The 20,083-nt window shown below is 40.0% G+C and overlaps 2 protein-coding genes across 2 annotated transcripts in view; one reads left to right on the top strand and one right to left on the bottom strand.

Annotated features, from left to right (window-relative positions):
• PRLH (prolactin releasing hormone) overlaps window positions 1-18,302 on the top strand; it is a 264,296-nt gene extending 245,994 nt beyond the window's left edge. The window contains exon 3 of the mRNA XM_044060730.1: window positions 17,516-18,302. Coding sequence (XP_043916665.1) covers window positions 17,516-17,679 — 164 coding nt within the window. The 3' untranslated portion in view covers window positions 17,680-18,302. The remainder of the gene's footprint in view (window positions 1-17,515) is intronic.
• The window catches only part of LOC122793052 (ras-related protein Rab-17-like), a 449,961-nt gene continuing 447,750 nt past the window's right edge, over window positions 17,873-20,083 (bottom strand). Inside the window, exon 7 of the mRNA XM_044060729.1 lies at window positions 17,873-17,990. The gene's annotated coding sequence lies outside the window, so the exon portion shown is untranslated. The remainder of the gene's footprint in view (window positions 17,991-20,083) is intronic.

Here is a 20,083-nt window from a genome sequence, read left to right as displayed (position 1 = left end):
TTTCTAACAAAGAAGATCAAGGGACTCCAGATTGACTAATGTCCTTGTCACTATACTCTGTATTGTATAGTCTTCTTAGGGGAGACTTATGCCTGGCTTACAGAGCAATCTCAGACCCAAACCTAATGAACTTGCTGCATAACCATAAATCAAGCAGGACTAGTGCCACCCATTCCAGGGACCTAAATATGGCCTGTGACTTAAATAGGACATGCTTGATGGGCAGATGTATCTGCCAGCGACTGCCCTATGTTTGTAATAGGCTACCTAGTCATGTGAAACAGAGCACTTCTATTACACTGTTCAAAAGGAACCTGGATGAGTGAATGGGGCACCATAAATTCTTACCGGGAATAGCACCCACAACCCTCCTGGACATTGACAGTCATTACTAAATGCAATCATGGGTATTATCTAACATTTCTATGGTATTACATTGGGATGAAACAGCTAGGCTTGAAATGACCTCTGGATCGATAGCCTAGTAATCTCCTATGATCCTATGAGAATCAGCTACTTTATTCTGCTCTGACAGTATTTCTAGGCAATCATGGCTAATCGGCAACTGGGATAGGATCTCAACCCACCCACCCCCATTTGTTTATATACCACATACCTGTGATGTTGTCTGTTATCACTAACAGTGGTACTCATGTCTGCTGTGGATTTAAAACTTTGAGAACTGTTATTAGATTTCATATTTCCATGTGTATGTGCCTAAAAAGAGGCTTCCAAATCCCATGGACATTGACTACTTAAGACACTGCCCCCATGCAAAGTCTGAGGTGTCTGTGGTGACTAGGAAGAAGTGGGTGGGAGACTTGGATTTACTAGGACTTGAGTGGCCCCATCAGTTGAGATTTTTTTGATTAAAATTGAAAGCAGAAATTGAAAATGTTAGAGGATGCAAATGCTGGGCCCAGATGGATATGAGGAACCACTGAATTTTCCTCTTGTGATATCTGGCAATTGGAACCATGAAAGTGGGCAAGGCCATAAAACCCAGAATCCTCAGATATTCTGTTGTTGTAAACATGTTTTGATGAGGCAAACTTAGAAAGTGGCAATGACAAGAAAGCACTAACGTTGGTTGAAGTATTCAGAAGACAACCTAGAAAGATTATCCTGTGAGAAGGAATCCATGATGACTTTTTCAAACGTTACTTGAAGCCCAGGATGCTGAAAAGATGTATGTTAAAGGAACTTGTGTGAATCTGGCAGTCTGTAGAATCTACCAGTTTTTGGTTGATTTGCTTTCTACAGTAATATAACCAATCACACACCATCAAATCTAATACCCCAGCTGTTCAAGTGAAGAGCAAAAGAAAAAAAAGAAAACAAAAAACAAAAAGAAAGTTGCTCAATCCACATTTCTTTACAGAACAAATGCAAGCTTGTATTTAGATTGCACCCCTAACATTTTGTGCCTGGGACAACTGCCCCCTTGTGATGACAATAGAAATGGATTTCCAGATTGGAATGTGTAGAGGAAATCAATGAACGCATTCACAGTGGCATGGGACAGCTGAACTGTAGAGGGGAGGAGAGCAGCAGCTGTCAGGTGCTTAGCTGCAACAATGAGGCAGTCTGGGTAGATCAACATTCTTCTCTGCTGTCAGTTTTATGTATCTATGTATTTCCAAAACATAAGGATTCATGATGTAGCTCTGTCTCTACCCCCTCTTATTTCTTACCAGTTTCTTCCCCCCTGAAGTATACACATTAAACTACCCTTGAAAATATGCTCCTCTTACTTCTCCACACCCTCTGGGCCCCCTGCTTCCTCCTTGTATTCCTAATTCCCCTATGTTATGCCAGCTCATATTCCTCCAATGCACCACCTAACCCACCTTCATCTCAAACTGACACACTTACCATTCTTCTCCCTCATTCGTACACTCATCTCTATTCCAGCTCCTCTTCCCTTATTCAGCCTTACCCGCTGCACCTATTCTGTCCTATAATTATCACCACTGCAGCTAAAATACGTACTCCTAAACTAATATTAATTCTACCCAAACTCATGCAATATAAACCCAAATGGCTAAAGGTTTCTTCCTTCAATAACCTAATATTAGGTGGGGATATTCATCCTAACCCTGGCCCTAGTCCCCTTACCAATAACTCCCTCCCCCCTTCTCCTTCTTCCTCCTCCTCCCCCCACAATACCCTTAAAGTTTTTACACTCAATGCCCAAAGACTAAACAATAAAACTCACCAATTTTAAGCATGGCTAAGCCACAACCAACATGACATCTTAGCCATCTGAGAAACCTGGCTGAAACCCCATATCTCTGACTCTGAAATCCTGCCTACAGGATTTTAATCTCTCAGAAATGACCGACGAAATAAAAAAGGCAGCGGCACTGCCCTAATCTACTCTAATCTTTTTACCTTAATTCCCCTCCAAATTCCAATCCCTCAATTAAACAATACTGAACTAACAGTTGGTCTACTAAAAATGAATAAACACAAGAATATCTGCATCATTGCCCTATATATATCTCCTGGCAACATCTCTGCCCTTGAAGATATTCTCTTATGGGCCTCATCTGAAATGAATTATGAAACTTACATACTGTTGTTGTGTCTTTCGGCTTTTCCCGGTTAGGGGTCTCCACAGTGGAACTCCGGTCCGCTAATAATTGGCAGTTGATTTTTACGTGCTGAGTTGCCAGCCCTAAAGCACAACCTTCAACAAAGGTACGGCCATTCATGCATTTCTCCACGCAGAAGACACTCTAGCTGAGAGTCGAACCAGTCAGCGACTTACTGTGAGGCGACATACTAGGGGACATAAATCTCAACTGGAACAAGATCAATAGTCCCTCTCCCTCCTTATCCATTAACCTCTACAACTTTACTCAAGTAATCCTGTCCACCACCCGACCCAACAAAACAAATCCCCCAGGATCCATTATAGACTGGATCCTAGTCACTCATCCAAATAAAATAACCTACTCTGGCACCATTCCCGACATCATTAGCAACCACCTTCCAGCCTTCATTCATCATTCAACTAGCTCTACCCCTCATCAGCATCAATACATTCTCACTCGCAACCTTAGCAACTTCAACTCCTCAACTTTCTCAAATATTCTCAAACAAATGAACTGGCAGATCCTAAAGACCCTTCCTCTTGATAAAGCTATAGACCACTTCAGCTCTATCTTCCTTGACACTCTAAACTCCCTAGCCCCACTAAGAAACAAAAGGATAAAAACAAATACTATGTCATGGCTATCCAAAGAAACCAAACAAATTATGCTTCAAAGGGGCAAATCCTGGAAGCTTTACCATAACGACAAACTGCCCAAAACCCTGCTCGAATACAAACAACTCCATAACCTAACAAAACAACAAATCAGTAAAGACAAAAAAATCCTACTATATTAAGCTCCAGTCCAATAATAACAATAACCCCAAACAATTCTGGAAATCCATAAACTCCCTTCCCAACCCCAGCTCCAAGAATAACCCCTGTCCTGACCCAAGTATATCTGACCTTGAATTAGGCTCCAAATTTAATTCATTTTTTATTGAAACCATTTCTAACCTGACCAAGACTTTCCCTAACAACAATCCACCTGTTCACCATTCCTCTTCACCTAACCTCCCTATGTTTGAGCTGAAACTGGTTTCTACCAATCTCATAAAAAGACTCCTATCCAAACTTAAAACTTGCTCCAATGCTCCTGATAATATTCCCTCCTCCATCCTAAAATGTGCAGCTGACGGCATAGCACTCCCAATCAGCATGATAATCAACAGATCTATAAGGGAATCATATATACCCAAACTATGGCATTCAGCCTACATTCTTCCTCTCCACAAAGGAGGCAAAAACACCAACATCTCAAATTTCCAGCCCATTGCTCTGCTCTCACCAATCTCCAAAATCTTAGAAAAATGTATCCACCTCCAACTTATGTCTTTCCTAACCCAAAACCAACTCCTTACATCTACCCAGTATGGCTTCCACCCAGGCCACAGCACTATAACCGCTCTACTCTCTTTCTTAGAAACTGTCAACCAAGCCCGAGATTCAGGACACTTAGTTTCCACAATTCTTCTCGACCTTTCTAAAGCTTTCAATACTGTTTCCCATAAACACCTTATCTATCATCTCTCAAACCTACATCTCTCACCAAATACTGTGTCCTGGTTCTCTAGCTACCTGTCGGACAGATCTCAGGCAGTCAAATGGAAGAACACCACTTCCTCCTTTCTACCTACCCCAACTGGCATCCCTCAAGGGTCCATCCTCAGACCTATGCTTTTTCACATCTTTATTAATAACTTTCACTCTGCTATTCCTGATGCCAAAATTATTCAATATGCAGATGACTCTACATTAGTCTGCTCTGCCTCAAACCTCCCTGAACTACTGACTAAAACCCAAACTGCTTTTTCAACTACTGAAAACTGGATGCAACAAAACTACCTCTCACTAAATGCAAATAAATCTAAAATTCTACTATTCTCTCCCTCTAAGACTTTCTCTTATGACAAAAATTAATTCAAAGTCCTTAGCCAAACCAACTCTCCCATAGAAGTTGTCCCCTTCATAAAACATCTTGGCATTACTATTGATGAACTCCTCAAGTTTGATCTCCATATTCAACAAAATATAAAGAAAACTCACCAAAAGTTAGGTATGCATTACAGGAACAATCGCTTCCTCTCCACCTCTACTAGACATACTTTAGCTACTACTTACCTCCTCCCGTCCCTGTTATATGGAGCCCCTCTTCTAACTAACCTGACCTCTACCATCACCTCTAAATTAGAAAACTGCTATAAGATCTCTAAATTTGCCACCAGATCCAAAAATTCCACCCATCACTGCCATACCCTTCATTCTCTGAACTGGCTAGAACTGCCTAATTACCTAGACTACCTCCAACTTACCACAGCACAAAACTTGTATTTCACCCAAATAAATGTCCAGCTCTAACAAACATCCTTCCCCCCTACACCCTTACTAGATCTCTCAGATCTGAACATCAAAACCTAATTACTGTCCAAAAACCTAAATGACCTGCTGGCCACCTTCTCCTGTCTTTCTCACTAAGCAAAAAATGGAATTTTCTCCCATCCATATTTAGGACAATATCTAACTCACAAAAAGTACAGTTTTGTACCTACGATAAATGTAGATGTCCGATAGGTATGCAACTGCAGTCCTGACATATGGGTTGTCCTGCCTCAGGCAGCCCCTCGGTCGGCCGGATTCCAAAGTCTGGGTCCGGCGTCGGCCGATGTCGCCCCCTCCCCGACGCCAGAGTGCTTGGGGTACAAAAGCATCAGCCGACGCCATCTTCTTCAGTGTTTCTTGCCCCAGATGCCAGGTGCCCTCTAAGGAAGGCTAAATTTTGAAAATAGAGAAAAACTTCCAGACAAGTACAACAACATAAAAACAAATACACCATAAAAGATTACCCCAGGTAGCTAAAATGAGGGGTAGAAACCCAAAAGAATACCACAGAGGGGTAGGTGGGAGGGAAAACCTGACTGCAGTTGCATACCTATCGGACATCTACATTTATGGTAGGTACAAAACTGTACTATGTCCTTCAAGGATGCAACTGCAGTCCTGACATATGGGTTGAATACCATAGCCAACCTGGGGGTGGTAGGCACTAAGACAAAGATGGTGTAGCTAAAATGCCCTGCAGGACTGCAGAAGCAAACCCTGCTCTGGATCTGGAATATAAAGGCAGGTTGTAATGTTTGGAAAATGTATGCACGGAGCTCCATGTAGCAGCTTCTAAAATGTCCTTTGTTGCCACTCCTCTTAAAAAGGCTGTGGAGGTGGCTGTAGCTCTGGTGGAATGTGGCCTGATGTCAGCTGGCAGTTTTTCCATGAAAAGAGTAGCAGAATCGAATTCAATTTCCAATCCATTTAGAAATTGTCTGTTTGGAAATTGCTTTTCCCTGCAATCCAGCAGTGCAAGCTACAAAAAGCTGGTCAGATTTTCTGAAAGACTTTGTTCTGTCCAAGTAGTAGTGCAACTGTCTGTGTATGTCCAAGGTGTGCAGAAGTCTCTCTCCTTTATTTTGAGGATTAGGAAAGAAGGTAGGCAGGTGAATAGCTTGATTCAGGGACACCCTGGATACCACCTTTGGCATGAATGATGGATTGGTTCTCAAAGAAACTCTGTCCTGATGAAAAATGGGAAATGGTTGTATTGCCATAAAGGCCTGTAGCTCAGAGACTCTTCTTGCTGAGGTTACTGCCAGAAGGAAAGCTGTCTTCCAAGACAGAAATTTCAACTCTGAAGATGCTGCTGGTTTAAAGGGAGGAAGAGTTAATTTTTCCAGCATGAAGTTGAGGTCCCATGCAGGCACTGGTGGTTTCCTTGGAGGGTTGATGTTCTTTATACCTCTTAGAAACTGTCTTAGCAATGGGTGAGAAAATACAGGTGGATCAGTGTTATATTTGGCAGATATTGCTGAAGCATGTATTTTTATGGAAGAATATGAAAGGCCATTGTGGAGCATTTCAGCCAAATATTCTAGGATCTGTGGAATGCTCATCACTGATGGGTCTTGACCCTTTTTGCTCTTCCAGATAAGAAATCTCTTCCATTTTGCTGAGTATGTTTTTCTAGTGGAAGGTCTGCGTGCCTCCAGGATGATATCTTTTACCCTTTTGGAAAGTGTATCCTGAGGAATAGTCATGGAATCTTCCAAGCTGTCAGCTTTAATGTTTTCAAGCAGGGGTGTAGTGTCCTGTAATTGTGCTGTGTCAGAAGAAGTGGCCTTTGAGGAAGGAGCCACGGATTGGTGTGTGTCAAGCTCCATAGCAGTGGGTACCAGTGTTGTCTTGGCCAGTCTGGAGCTATCAGTATGACTTTCGGTTGCTCTGTCTTGATCTTTAGTAACACCTTGGTCATCAAAGGAAGAGGTGGGAAGGCATATAGTGTTAGAGAGTTCCAACTGAAGGAGAGAGCGTCCACCTTCCATGCTTGAGGATGGTATGTCCTTGTGCAAAACTTTTTCAGATGGTGATTGAGGTGGGAGGCAAAAGATCTATGTCCGGCCTTCCCCATGCTTGAGTTATTTGTAAGAAAATGTCTGGATGCAACATCCATTCGTGTGGATCCATGATGTTTCTGCTTAGGCTGTCCGCCAGAACATTGTCCTTCCCTAGTACAAACTGGGATTGTAGCTCTATTTTCAATTGTAGGGAATATCCCAGAGATTCATTGCCAGTCTGCAAAGAGGGTAGGAATGGGTACCTCCTTGCTTGTTTATGTACCACATAACTGTGGTATTGTCTGTCTTTATTAGTAGATGGCCCTGATGCATGAACTTTTCGAAGGCCTTGATTGCATGTATCACTGCCAGCATTTCTTTTGGTTGATGTGCAGGTGCTTTTCTTTTGTGTCCATTGTCCTTGAATGCATCTGCCCTCCATGTGCCCCATCCATGGTCTGAGGCATCTGTTGTTATGGTTTGACTTGTATGAGGCTTGCTGAAAGGCAGACCTTTGTTTATCTGGCTTGCTTGAGCCCACCACAGAAATTCCTTTTGAAGGCATGGAATGAGTGGGATCAATGCTTCCAGGCTGTGGCTGTGTTGAGACCATAGACTTTTTAGATACCATTGTAGTTTCCTCATATGCAGCCTTGCGTGTGGAATCAGAAGAATGCAAGATGCCATGAAACCCAGGGCCTGCAGGATTTTCCTTGCAGTCATCTGGGTGTGTGTTGCTAATTTTCTGAAGTATTCTGGTAATTGTTTTTGTTTTTCTTTTGTCAGAAACGCCATCTGGGTGTTTGAGTCCAGTGTGGCACCCAGGAAAGGTATTTGTTGGGATGGTATGAGACTTGATTTCTGAATATTGACTGTGTATCCCAAGGCCTGCAGTAGGTGAATGACATAGTCCAAGTTTTTTAACAAGGCTTGTTGGCTGTCCGCTTCTGTAAGGCAGTTGTCCAGGTAAGGGTATATTTGTATCCCCTGAAGTCTGCAATGTGCAATTACTGATGCCAGGCATTTCGTGAACACTCTGGGCGCAGTAGATAAGCCAAAGGGCAATGCTGAGAATTGATAATGCTCTGAGCCTGCAAGAAATCTGAGGTATCTTCTGCAACTTTGTCTGATTGCGACATGCAGGTATGCCTCCTTGAGGTCCAGAGTAACCAGCCAAGACCCCTTGCCCAGCATGGGAAGGAGTTGCTGTAAAGTCAGCATTTTGAATTTTGGCACAATAAGGTAAGTATTCAGTGCGGACAAGTCCAGAATGGGTCTCCATTGGTTTTCTTTTCTTGGAACAAGGAACAGTCTTGAATAAAATCCTTGGCCTTGTTCTGCAGAAGGAACCTTTTCTATTGCTCTTATTTGAAGTAGGTTTGTTATTTGTTTGAGTGCCTCTGCCCTTTGGTTTGGTGGCAGGTTTGGCCTGCCATGTCTTGTTGGTAGTGTATGAAAATGGAGTCTGTATCCTTTGTCTATTATGTCCAGTATCCATTTGTCCTTTGTAATATTGTGCCAATTTTGGGAGAATAAAGATAATTTTCCGCCCAAAGGTGCTTCTAATTGAGCCCTGGATGGCGGAGTCAAAGTCAAGTCATTGAGATTGTCCCTGTGGAGCAGTGGAAGGTCCTGCCCCACCTCTCTGGTTCGGAGGCTGCCATTGACGTCCTCTGTAGGAGCCTCGAGTTTGCCCTCTACCTCTGCCACGTCTGTTTTTGCCTCTTTGAAATTTGTCTGTGTCTGGAAAGGACCAATGCTTAGAAGGCCAATTCCCGCTGAATCTTGGATGCTGTACCTGGAGGAAATCTTTGACTGTTTGCACTGATTTTGCCTTTTCCTCTATTTTCTTTAAAACCTCTTGTGCAGTAGCACCAAATAGCTTATGTTTCTCTAGCGGTGCGTCCAAAAGCTTAATTTTCACATGGTCTGGCAATGTCTGTTCCTTTAACCAAGCATGTCTGCGTATGACTGCACCTGTCATTGCTGCTCTACATGAAGCTTCCAATGCATCATATCCACACTGAAGGAAATGGTTGCTAACCTGCTGAGTATTATGAACCAATTCCTATAACCCCTTTCTATCTAATGGTTCAGGGGAAGCCAATTTCTTTTGCAAGTCATCCAACATGTATTCCTGATACTGAATCATATGAAATTGACAATTTAATGCTTGCATAGAAAGGGTGGAAGATGTATATACTTTCTTGCCCCACCTTTCTAAAGCCCTAGAATCTCTTTCCGAAGGAAGTGGATTCTTAGCAGTAGTGGAGGAAACCCCTTTAGGTCCCTGAGAAATAGTTTCAGGGTCAACAGTATGGCCCTTGTACAGAAATTGATGTGTGTCTGGGACCCTGTAGTACCTGTCTGGCTTGACAGGAGCAGGGGGGGGAAGGAGTCAGGGGAAACACTAGATTCTAAGTACACATCATCTAAAACATTTAAAACTGGAGGAATAGCTAAGGGTCTATGCTGAGGTAGCTTTAAAAATTCCCTTAACCTTTTCCTAGAATCTGAGTATTCTTGGCCTTGCCATTTGAAGTGTTCCCTCATGGAATGAAGCGTTTCCCCAAAGGAAAACTCCTCAGGAGGAGAAGCAGAGGGAATGGATTCCTCCGCATCAGAATCCTCGTAGGCCAGGAAGGCCTCCTCCTGGTAGTCTGAATGTGCAGAATCACCTGAGGCCTCATCGGATGACTGGGGATCTACCTGCTCAACCCTAGGCCTCTTGACAGAAGGCAGCTGAGAGCCTCTATCTGGATGTGGCTGAGAACCCCTAATTAAAGAAATAAGGTCCTCAGCTAAATTTAAAATTTGAGAACCAGAAGTGGATCCCAGAGAAACAGATCTTGGAGGGAGAGACTTAGCCTGTTTGGCAGCCTTAGCACGTGTGTAGGCCTTAATGGACATAGACACTGGAGGCCTGGCAGCCCCGCATGCTGGAGTAGTCTTATCCACTGAAATGGTGTCAGAAATATCCTGGGCTACGGCCTCAGAGGGGAGAACAGAAACCGGCACCGAGCTGGCCTCCGGTACCGAAGTAACCGGTGGGGCGGTGTTGTCGGTCTGTAGCGGTTGTGAAACCAGCTCAGAAGAGACCGAGACACTCGCGGTAGGCCTAAGCGTGGTGTCGGCCAAGACCGCGGGTGTTGGTCCTTATCCTTCCGTTTTTTAGGTAAATGTGCTGTCGGAAGCTCCGACGGCATGATATAACAGAAATCTTCCCCAAAATAATCCTGTGCAAACTCTGTCCGACGCCTAAGAGTGCGTTTATTGAAAGAAGCACAAGCTGTACAGGCCGAGACGTTGTGTTCTGGGCCTAGGCAGGGTAAGCAATAAGAGTGGAAATCCTTATGAGGTATTTGTTTCCCACAAGTTAAACAATTATTAACTTTTACAGTTTTATCTGACATCGGCTGAGGCAAGAAAAGGTCCCCAACGGGGTACTTAGCTTTTTTGAAGACTTCAGTAGCTGAAAACACAGGAGCTGGTCGACCAGCACTTGCGAACTGCTTCTGCTTCGGGCGCCGCGTGGCAAGAAAGACTAAAGAAGATGGCGTCGGCTGACGCTTTTGTACCCCAGGCGCTCTGGCGTCAGGGAGGGGGCGACATCGGCTGACGCCGGACCCAGACTTTGGAATCTGGCCGACCGAGGAGCTGCCTGAGGCAGGACAACCCATATGTCAGGACTGCAGTTGCATCCTTGAAGAACATCTTCAAAACCCAGCTTTTCACTCACATGTCCTCCAAATGGAAAAGCACTTGCTTTGACCCTATTTAATTCTATTTAACAAATGCTCTGAGGAGGTTTTTCTTCTAGGTTCCTAATCTCTCTAATACCCCAATAGCTATTTCCTGGAGTTGACTCAAGCTCTCTACAATTGCTACTCAAAACACGATTCCAACTTTGTAAATATTGTAAATAGCTTCTTACTTGAAATGAATGCATGCAAAGTGTTTCCTTACTTCAAATGATTGTATGCATAATGTTTCTACACTTCAATTTTAATGAAGGTATATTTCAAATGAATCTCTATAGTACAACCATCAGATTTATCAAATTTATCTTTGTTGATCAAGCCTGATACTGAATGTACATATTTGTAAACTGTACTTTATTCTGTAACTTTCTTACTTTTGTAACCTTACTGTATTATGTTTTATGGAGCTTCTCAACCCTGGGCTTCCACTGAAAATGGGCACACTTGGGCCCAGTAGACTTTCCCAGTTACCAAACTGAAATAAATAAATAAATATTCATGCTGGCTATGTGGCCCAGAGCAATATAGTCCAAACTGTGACCCAGTAAACCTTGAATCAAGTAGCAAGCCAAGATACTGAAGGAGCCAGCCTAAAGTTTGGTAATAAGCATGTTAAATGCCATCTTACTTGTCCAGAGGTGATGGCTAGCTTCCTGCCATGCTATGGCCCCCAGTGGAGGCTGCCAGTTGTAGCTCAGAGAAACAGAACTGTACAGACAAAGAGAGTGAGAGATAGAGAGACATAGGTTGTTTGCAGCAGTGGGTGTATATTCGGTAGAATATACGCATTGTAACACTACTAAATAAAAGGGTAGGACTAAGAGTCAGACAAAGAGGGAGAAGTCTCCCCTATTCTAAATATGGTGCTACCCTGGGAAGCCCCTATCTTTTTCTTGTTGTGGAGATAGTCAAGGGACACAAGACCATAGCAGATGCCAGTGGGTCACTTAATACTAAAGTACAAAAAATATATTTAAAATAAAGCCAGTCGGTACTTTTTTAACAAAACACTTAGTAAAATGCACAGTACATTATATCCAGTTAATTATACTATATGCCTTTTGTGATTATTTACAATTTAACTGATGTGTTGTGTGTGAAAGTGAGGAGATTTTGAACATCACTGATCTCTGACAACAGAGTAAAGACAGTATCACTGAAAGCCATTTTCAGCAAAAGGTAAGTGTTGACCATTCTCCACTTTTCTAGGACTCTGGAGTTGGGTAGAGGAGGGGGTACAGTGATCTCTCTCACAAAAGGGGTACAAGGGGACCTCTGCAAAAAGCATGATATGCTATTTGCTGAAAGTGGCTTTCATTATTACTTTTGGTCTATTGTCTTCTGAACAAATATCGTTTGGATAATCATGAACCTATGAAAGGGGACCTAAAGAATTAGGGGTTATACCAGTTATTCTTATGGGTAAATTTAACAATGATAACTGAACTGCTAGGGGCAAGCCTGTAAAAAAAAACTGCATTTTGTAATAGTCAGTCTACTAAATATGAAATTTGTGTTAATCAAGAAAGTTAATTAACGGACAGAGATGTAAACTTCCTAAAATATGGTCTGCAGCGTGATTAAAAGACCACACCTTTCCATTAATATACTTTTTATTTCTGATCATATTATACAGTCATTAAATATGTTATTCCTCATGCCTTCATATAATCAGATCATAGGTTCATAGTATAATAGTAATTAAGAGACAAGTAAGTACAGGGATTATTTACATCATGGCACTACCCACCTCATGAAGTACTTCCTGTGCAAACTACAGTAATTTTGTTTCTGAACATTTAATTCATTACTAATAAATAACAAATACAGAGCTTCTAAAAAGTCAAGAATTCATAAAGCACATGGTTTTAAAATGAATTCAGAATCAGCCAATGACTGATAACTACCATATGAGATGAAATGAAACTGTTCAAATTAGGTGAAATAGATGGTTTCCATATAACTTAAAAAACAAAGAACATTTAGTACAATATTCAACTGTAATGTTTCAACTAGAAGTGACTGATAAAGTATGTGCAGCAGATTGTAAACAATGTCAGCCATGATGGAGTTTCTGGATTTGTGCAAAAATGGTTCATGTCTGCTTTTCTACAATAGTATAATACAGCTACACAATAAGAAGGAAATCATGTATTTCTGTGCAAATCAAACAAGTAAACACCATGTAATTCCAATTTTAACCTAATTATAATGATTATAAGTTAAATATATACTAATTAAGAACAAATTCTTTAGACTCAAGGAAAAGGTGGTGATGATTTGCAGTATATTTTGCAAGAATTACTCTTGAAATACAAGGAAAATAAAGTCAAATATCTGTATTTTTAACTTTCTGTTTGTTAAAAAATGTTAACATTTTGTTTAGGGAGGAGCACAAAATGTTATCTTAAAGTTTTCATTTCTCTACTTTGCTATTTTTAAGTCTGAGAAATGCTATTTTCTGATTATTTTCAGATTAATGTATTTTCACATAATTTTTATACTTGAAATTCCATTCAGGTTACTTTAGAAAAGAACAACAAAATTACAAAACAAAAGTACAATACAGCTGGGAACATTTCTTAATAAACATTTAAGAGACACTGGCATTCAGTGCAGATTTAAAGATGCATAGCAGTAGATAGCATGAACCTAGCTATTCTAAAAGCAATAGAATTGGTAGCTTTTGCAAAGAATGGACTTGCCCATCTAAGAATACTTGAGTGCCTTGTATACATATTCAAATTATGAACAAAATACTGATCTAAACTTGATAGCATTCCATGAATAATTTTAAATGCCCAAGTATCCAAATCAAACTAGACTATATATGTAGTCATTATATCTGAAATATTGGGACAGCTTCAAGATAAGTAAAATATATGGCATGACAACTCCATCTACTAACTTCAAGTAATCAGCTCAAATTCAAGAGGAAATTAGTTTGTTGTATAAATTAAGCTCGCATTAGACAGTGGCAAATTATGCTAATAACACAATCATTGAGTTTGACTTATGTAAAATATAGGTTAATGTGTAGTCAGTTAAGATTTAAGAAATGGTTTGGTCCAGGCATTTTTCAATTTGAGTGAACTCTGTTTTTATGTATTTTCTCTTTAAAGTCTCTATTGTGTGACCTAGAATATTTTATTTTTATTTTTCCATAGCCCCTAATGACATTTAATCCTCATATTCCTCAACTGCCTAATTCTCCTCTGCAATGTGCCCATATTGGAGCGTACCATGATGTAAGGCATACTTCATAACTGCCAAATTCTCCTCTGCATTGTCCCCATATTGGAGCATACTATGATGTAAGACTAGTCTTCCTTTAAAAGCAAGGACGCTCTCATGTCTACTGGGCTATGAACTACTCCATCACTAGGAAAAGGAGCAGGTATAGGAGACCATCACAGAGTGGCTGATCATAATTTTCTTGATATTCCCTAACCCCCTGGCATGCTAACTGAGGTGTGTACATGCAAGCATGCAAAGCATACCTCATGGGGGCCAGCCCCACCACTGTGCTTGCATGTTCCTAAGTTGCCGAACCCACTATGTTTACTGGCTAATGTCTCTGCTACTAGCTCCTTGTCTCCTCCAGAAGCCATGACACTTCAAATCCTTGACCCTGAGAGAGATGAGCAGGTATTGCCTCATCATTTCTGTCCCATCCCGTGTCAATTGGCTAGTAGTTGAACCCATTACTGTGTGCCACAGAGCTAACAGGAACACTCTAACTCAAACATACACTGGTTTATATCAAAGGCTGTATTTAACAGACTGTACCTTTTGGTACAATGTATGTTCATTTTTGTTATTTACACATACTTTCATCCTTGAAGCATAACTGGTGAATGGAGTGGATGCACAAAGTTAAATCCACATGAGTTGTGAAAGACAAACTTTGGGAAACAAGGATTCAAGTAAATAACCATTATAGTTTCATTTTACATTCAATTTAGTGAAAAAGTATTATTAATGCTATATCATTTCAACCAATGGAATGCTGACAATATTTTGAATGTTACGAAAAGGATTGTTATTCTCTCACTGGTACAAGCCATCTTCTAATATGCTAATGCTTCAGTCAGGAAGAATGCACACAACAGAAAAAGAGACATTTGTGTTTAATACTTAATAAAATATTCACCAAAGATAATAAAGGCTGGTAATGCTACAAGTGAAATGGGCAAGTGTTCCAATAAAACAGTACATTATGTTAGCACTGCTCGAGAATGTAGACTAGTGAAGGACACAGTTTCTGTCAGTACTGCTTTTAACAAATGGCAGGCCACATCTGACCTCAATCTTCAGGTAGGTTTAGGAACTAGGCAGCATTTCATTTAAGATGGCAATGCTAAAGAGGAATAAGACCTTAATCTCTAGAAATGATATTCCCTGTGAAACGCATCGGATAATGCTAGGTGTTTGCCAACAATAGTTAATTTGTGGAAATTATATATAACATAGCATAACATTGCCTAATATGATTTATTTGGCAATAAAACTGCACAGCCTTGTAGAAAAGCCTGAATGAATATTCAAATTAATAAATATATGTATGTATTTATTTATATTTGATAACCCAGTAGGTGCACTGGTCTGAGGGCCCTTTTTAGAAATCGTCACAGTTTAAAAGGGTTCAAATGGGAAATTGCTTGTCTGATAAGTCTCATCAGCTAACGAAAAGAAACGAGAACAAAAAGATAAAAACAAAATGTATCAAATTAGACAAAGTTCAGTTTTGGAAAAAGGAATAAAAAGCAGCACTAAATAAAAATAAGTTTTCTGAATGCACACACAGGCTGTGTTTCACACTCTAGCTATTGATGACAAAGTAAGTTAGGGGACAGGTTTTTGTGCTCTAACATATCCTATGCTTGTTTTGAGATGTTTACTTAGTTTGAACTCCACGAATCCTGCCAACTGCCCAACACTTCTTCCAGAATCAGGGAAAAACTCAAAAATAACAACAAAAAGAGGGCCCACACTTTTTGAATATCAATATTAAGTTAATAGAATAACTGGAGATCCATTAACAACTGTTTTTTGCAGAATGATAAGTGTATTGAATGCAGCAAATGGCATTATTTCATCACTGAATTCCATGCAATCTTGTCACATAATCACAAATGTTATGCATGACAGGACAAGCTGCTAAGAGATATCTGTAAAATTTGGGACAGCTGAAAAATAAGGCCTACAGTATCCAAACTACACGTGCTGAGTAGCCCCAGACCACGTAAGTTTTGTTGTATGCAGTAAGTCATATCATCCATGTGGTTAACATCACAACATAGAATCAGTACATGCCTCATGATATGGTTCAGTCTTTTGGATGGAAAATACTTGTGGTGTTAAGTCTGTAAGAGGGTCTTCAGATGGATGGTTTACTGAGAGTAGCATGGCACTGTCATCAAGTACTGCTGAGATCTAATCTGCATAATGTATATAAGTGCACTCATCCATTGGCATCAGAAGGGAAATCCACTTTGTCCTTACATCTGCTGTCATTTAGAAAAACTCATAAGGGTGGCAAAGCCATAACTGGTGTTACTGACACACCAGCTACCACATGGGCTTCTTGGGCCAAAATGCAAAGTGCTTATTGGTTCTATCCCTGACAGCAGACATTATAGGTTTCACATGAGTAATAATGTACTGATAACATACTGCCATTCTGAACAGGAATTATACCAAGTTAGTACGCCCATTGTTATTCAGGATTCAAGTGGTCATAAGCTTCGCTAAAAAGAAAAGCATGATTCTTTGATATCATGATCCAGAACTCTCTATCACTGAAAGATTTCTTTATTTATCCTTTGTTGACTGAGTTTGTCCTACCAGGCTAGCAGTGGTATTTATACTACTATAGGAAATTTAGTCAAGGCAAAAAGTAACTTCCCCCTACTCTTTTGATAGGTGCCATGGGATCTTTTACATCTAGCTGTGTTAACCCCAACTTAAGCAGATTAGACCTTAATTTAATATCTTATCAAAAGGGTGACATATTCAGGAGTGCAGCACCCCCATGTGCTGCACTACAGTGTCATCACTCCATCTACCTGGTGTGGGAATAGAACCCGCAGTCCTCTGCACCAGAGTTGAGTGTGTTACCTGTTGCACTACTAACACAAGATCTGAGCAAGAAAAAAATCATTGCATGTGTGAAAGTTTAGTATGGCTTTAATTAGTAAAGTTAAAAATAATTCTCTGTCATTGAAACATCTGCTCAAGCAAGTGCCAAGTGTTTTTCATTGGTAAATATAAAACAAGTAAACTCAAAAAGAAAACAAACAACTGTATATTCTATATATACTTAGAAAACAAATCTGGAACCAGCACTTCTGTTGCATGGACTACTCATTGACTGAATTTCTAGACCCCAGTGGAGTTATTTTCTGAATAAGAGAGATAATATAATAGGACTATGCTAGGTTCACGTGTTATGTCATTTTTAAAATATGTGCAGAATATTATCAATAAATACATTAACTACCAAAGGTAAATCAAGCACACAGGAACTCGTTCGTAATTATATCCAAGCTGCATTGTTGTGTGCATATTACTGGTTAGAATTAAGGACAAATCCAATTGGTCTATGTCCATTTTGTGTTTCCATTAGTACACTGTGTCCATGTTATGTTTCCATTAGTACACTGTGTCCATTTTGTGTTTCTTGAAAAATCACAGCCCAAGGGTTAATCATTAATATTAATGCAGTATTGACATTTTAACATAATGAATACTGTCTTTTCACATTATTGCAGATCCTGACATTGATGCCTCCTGGTACACTGGACGTGGGATCAGACCGGTGGGTCGGTTTGGGAGAAGAGATGCCACATTTGAGTCCCCTCGGAAATCCAGCTATGGAGTGCGGCGTGTCTGCATCCCTGTGGAAGAAAGTGATGAGACTGTTCAAGATGAATAAACTAATCTGACCTTCATCGATAGGTCCTCCTATTTCTGTGCTTCTCTCTAATTTTTTCCTAAGTGGAAGACAATTTCTTTAACATTGTGTCTGTGCAGTTTCAATCAACATAAACCAAAGAGCTGTTAATACAGGCATCTCTGGTCTTCAAGCAAACATTTATTTTCTTTTTTCATTCAGATGATTGTTTCTGTCAGGATGGACCCATTTGGGATGACCATAACAAATTTAAAATTAAGGATAAAGCATGGATAGCCTGTATCATTGAGTAGAACGGAATTATTCTAAGGTACTACATTGCAACAGAGTATCTGTAAAATAAAAAAAATAGTAAACATTAGTTTAAATGTAAAAACATGAATGTATTTCTTATCCAAATTTCATCAGTTTATACTTTTTTATATCACTATCTTAAAAGATATAGCATTATCAGAAATGAACCACAGAGAAGTAAATGTAGTCTGGTCTGTTTATTAGACATGTCTGACAAAAGTTGTGAAAAACAAAAAAATGGAGACTGACAAAAGTGTATAATCAATGTTTAAAAAGCAGAAAGCCATTCCCAAGTACTGTAAAAAATATAAATATGTGTACAATAAAAATAAATCATACCAGCTGGTAAACTGTAAGCCTTCATTTATTTTATTCCTCTGACCTAACACTGTATGTTAGACAGAAGCCCTGTTATTCATTAACAATTATGTAGGCTTTATGCAAAGCTTACACAATTACAGCATGTTAGCATGATGACCTGCAGCTCTCAAGGAATATACATGTTGCTCATCACACTTACACATTTAAAGCACTGTGTCCTGGTCAGCAGCAGTGTTGGCGGCCATGAAACTGTGCAGGGAAGTACTCGCATATAATGTAAACAAAACGCCTCGCCTATAAGCAAACCTAATGTGCGTGCATGTGAGGACAGCTTACATTAAAGTAACGGAAACCTGATTATGAGAATTCAGATGCAGGGAATGTTAAATAGGGAGAATATACACAGAATATAATCTTAATAGTACAGACATAAATAAGAGGGCAGGGTAAACACAGAAAATGTACTCCTTTTGCAGTCAAAAGTGATTGTTACAAAGAAACATTTTAAGCATTAATACTTCTATATTTTTGTAATAATACTTAATCTTTTTCACAATTCCTGACCCATGCACATAACTAAAAATAGACATGCTAACAATGGATGTGAGAGGTACACAATGCAATATTGTAACAAAGGGGAGTAAATGTGATACAAATATTGATAACATGTTGAGTTGATATAACAGTTAGCAAAGACAGTAGGTACATTAGGTGCTATTCAGTTAGACTACAGTTATTGAATATGACGTGTATACAGGGAATGTGATAACTGACAGTGCTGCTGTATCCTCCACTTCATCATGTATTAACAAGACGAAATGAGCCCTACAGCTGTCGTGTCATGCACATCAGAAAGGGACATGTTTGACATTTGGCATAGACAGGGGATATATTACCTTTGTATTAGGTAAGCATGTGTCATATATTCATGCACATCCTACATAGTAATATAATAACACTCAAAATACACAAGTGACAAATGACCACACAGATCTGATGACACTTCAGTAGTTCAAGGCCTCTGTTCATAAATGAACTGCATCTACTACATGATTATACTGAGCATGCTCACAAGAAATTGGAGTGAACACTGCCATAACAGCAAGTAAACAACACAAAAACACAAGAAAGTGTCTGAACACAGGCCCGATCACACTTTATGATGGTCTTGCATCACGCCATACAGAAAGAAATGTTATGTAATTCCTCATGTCCTATAAAGCCGTACATTGTGAGGAAAAACAATTACTGTCATGCATAAATGTTTGCAAAAGATGTGCAATACAGTGCATTCTTATTTTGAAATTAAGTAACGCCTGTGAACAATCAATGACATACTCAACATTTGCTTATTGCCAGACAGTACAGTTGTGTACACCTACCATAAATGTAGATGTTCGAGTGTCTTCACTGTTGCAGTCATGACTGTAGGGTTCTCCCCTGCCGGCAGACAGCCCTAGGTCGGCCAGAATCCCAAAGTCTGGGTCCGGCGTCGGCTGTTCAACCATGCTCCCTGAAGTCAGAGCGCCAGGAGTACAAAGCTGACAGCCGACGCCATCTTCTCCAGTTTTTCTTGCCCCAGATGCCTTAATAGTACAGACATAAATAAGAGGGCAGGGTAAACTCAGAAAATGTACTCCTTATGCAGTCAAAAGTGAATGTTACAAAGAAACATTTTAAACATTAATACTTCTATATTTTTGTGATAATACTTAATCTTTTTCACAATTCCTGACCCATGCACATAACTAAAAATAGACATGCTAACAATGGATGTGAGAGGTACACAATGCAACATTGTAACAAAGGG

Source organism: Protopterus annectens, chromosome 2.part0 (genome assembly GCF_019279795.1).
Source record: "Protopterus annectens isolate FY-2018-M chromosome 2.part0, PAN1.0, whole genome shotgun sequence".
NCBI lineage: Eukaryota > Metazoa > Chordata > Ceratodontiformes > Protopteridae > Protopterus > Protopterus annectens.
The sequence above is the reverse complement of the archived record's forward strand: the minus strand, read 5'-3'. Positions and strand labels throughout refer to the sequence as shown.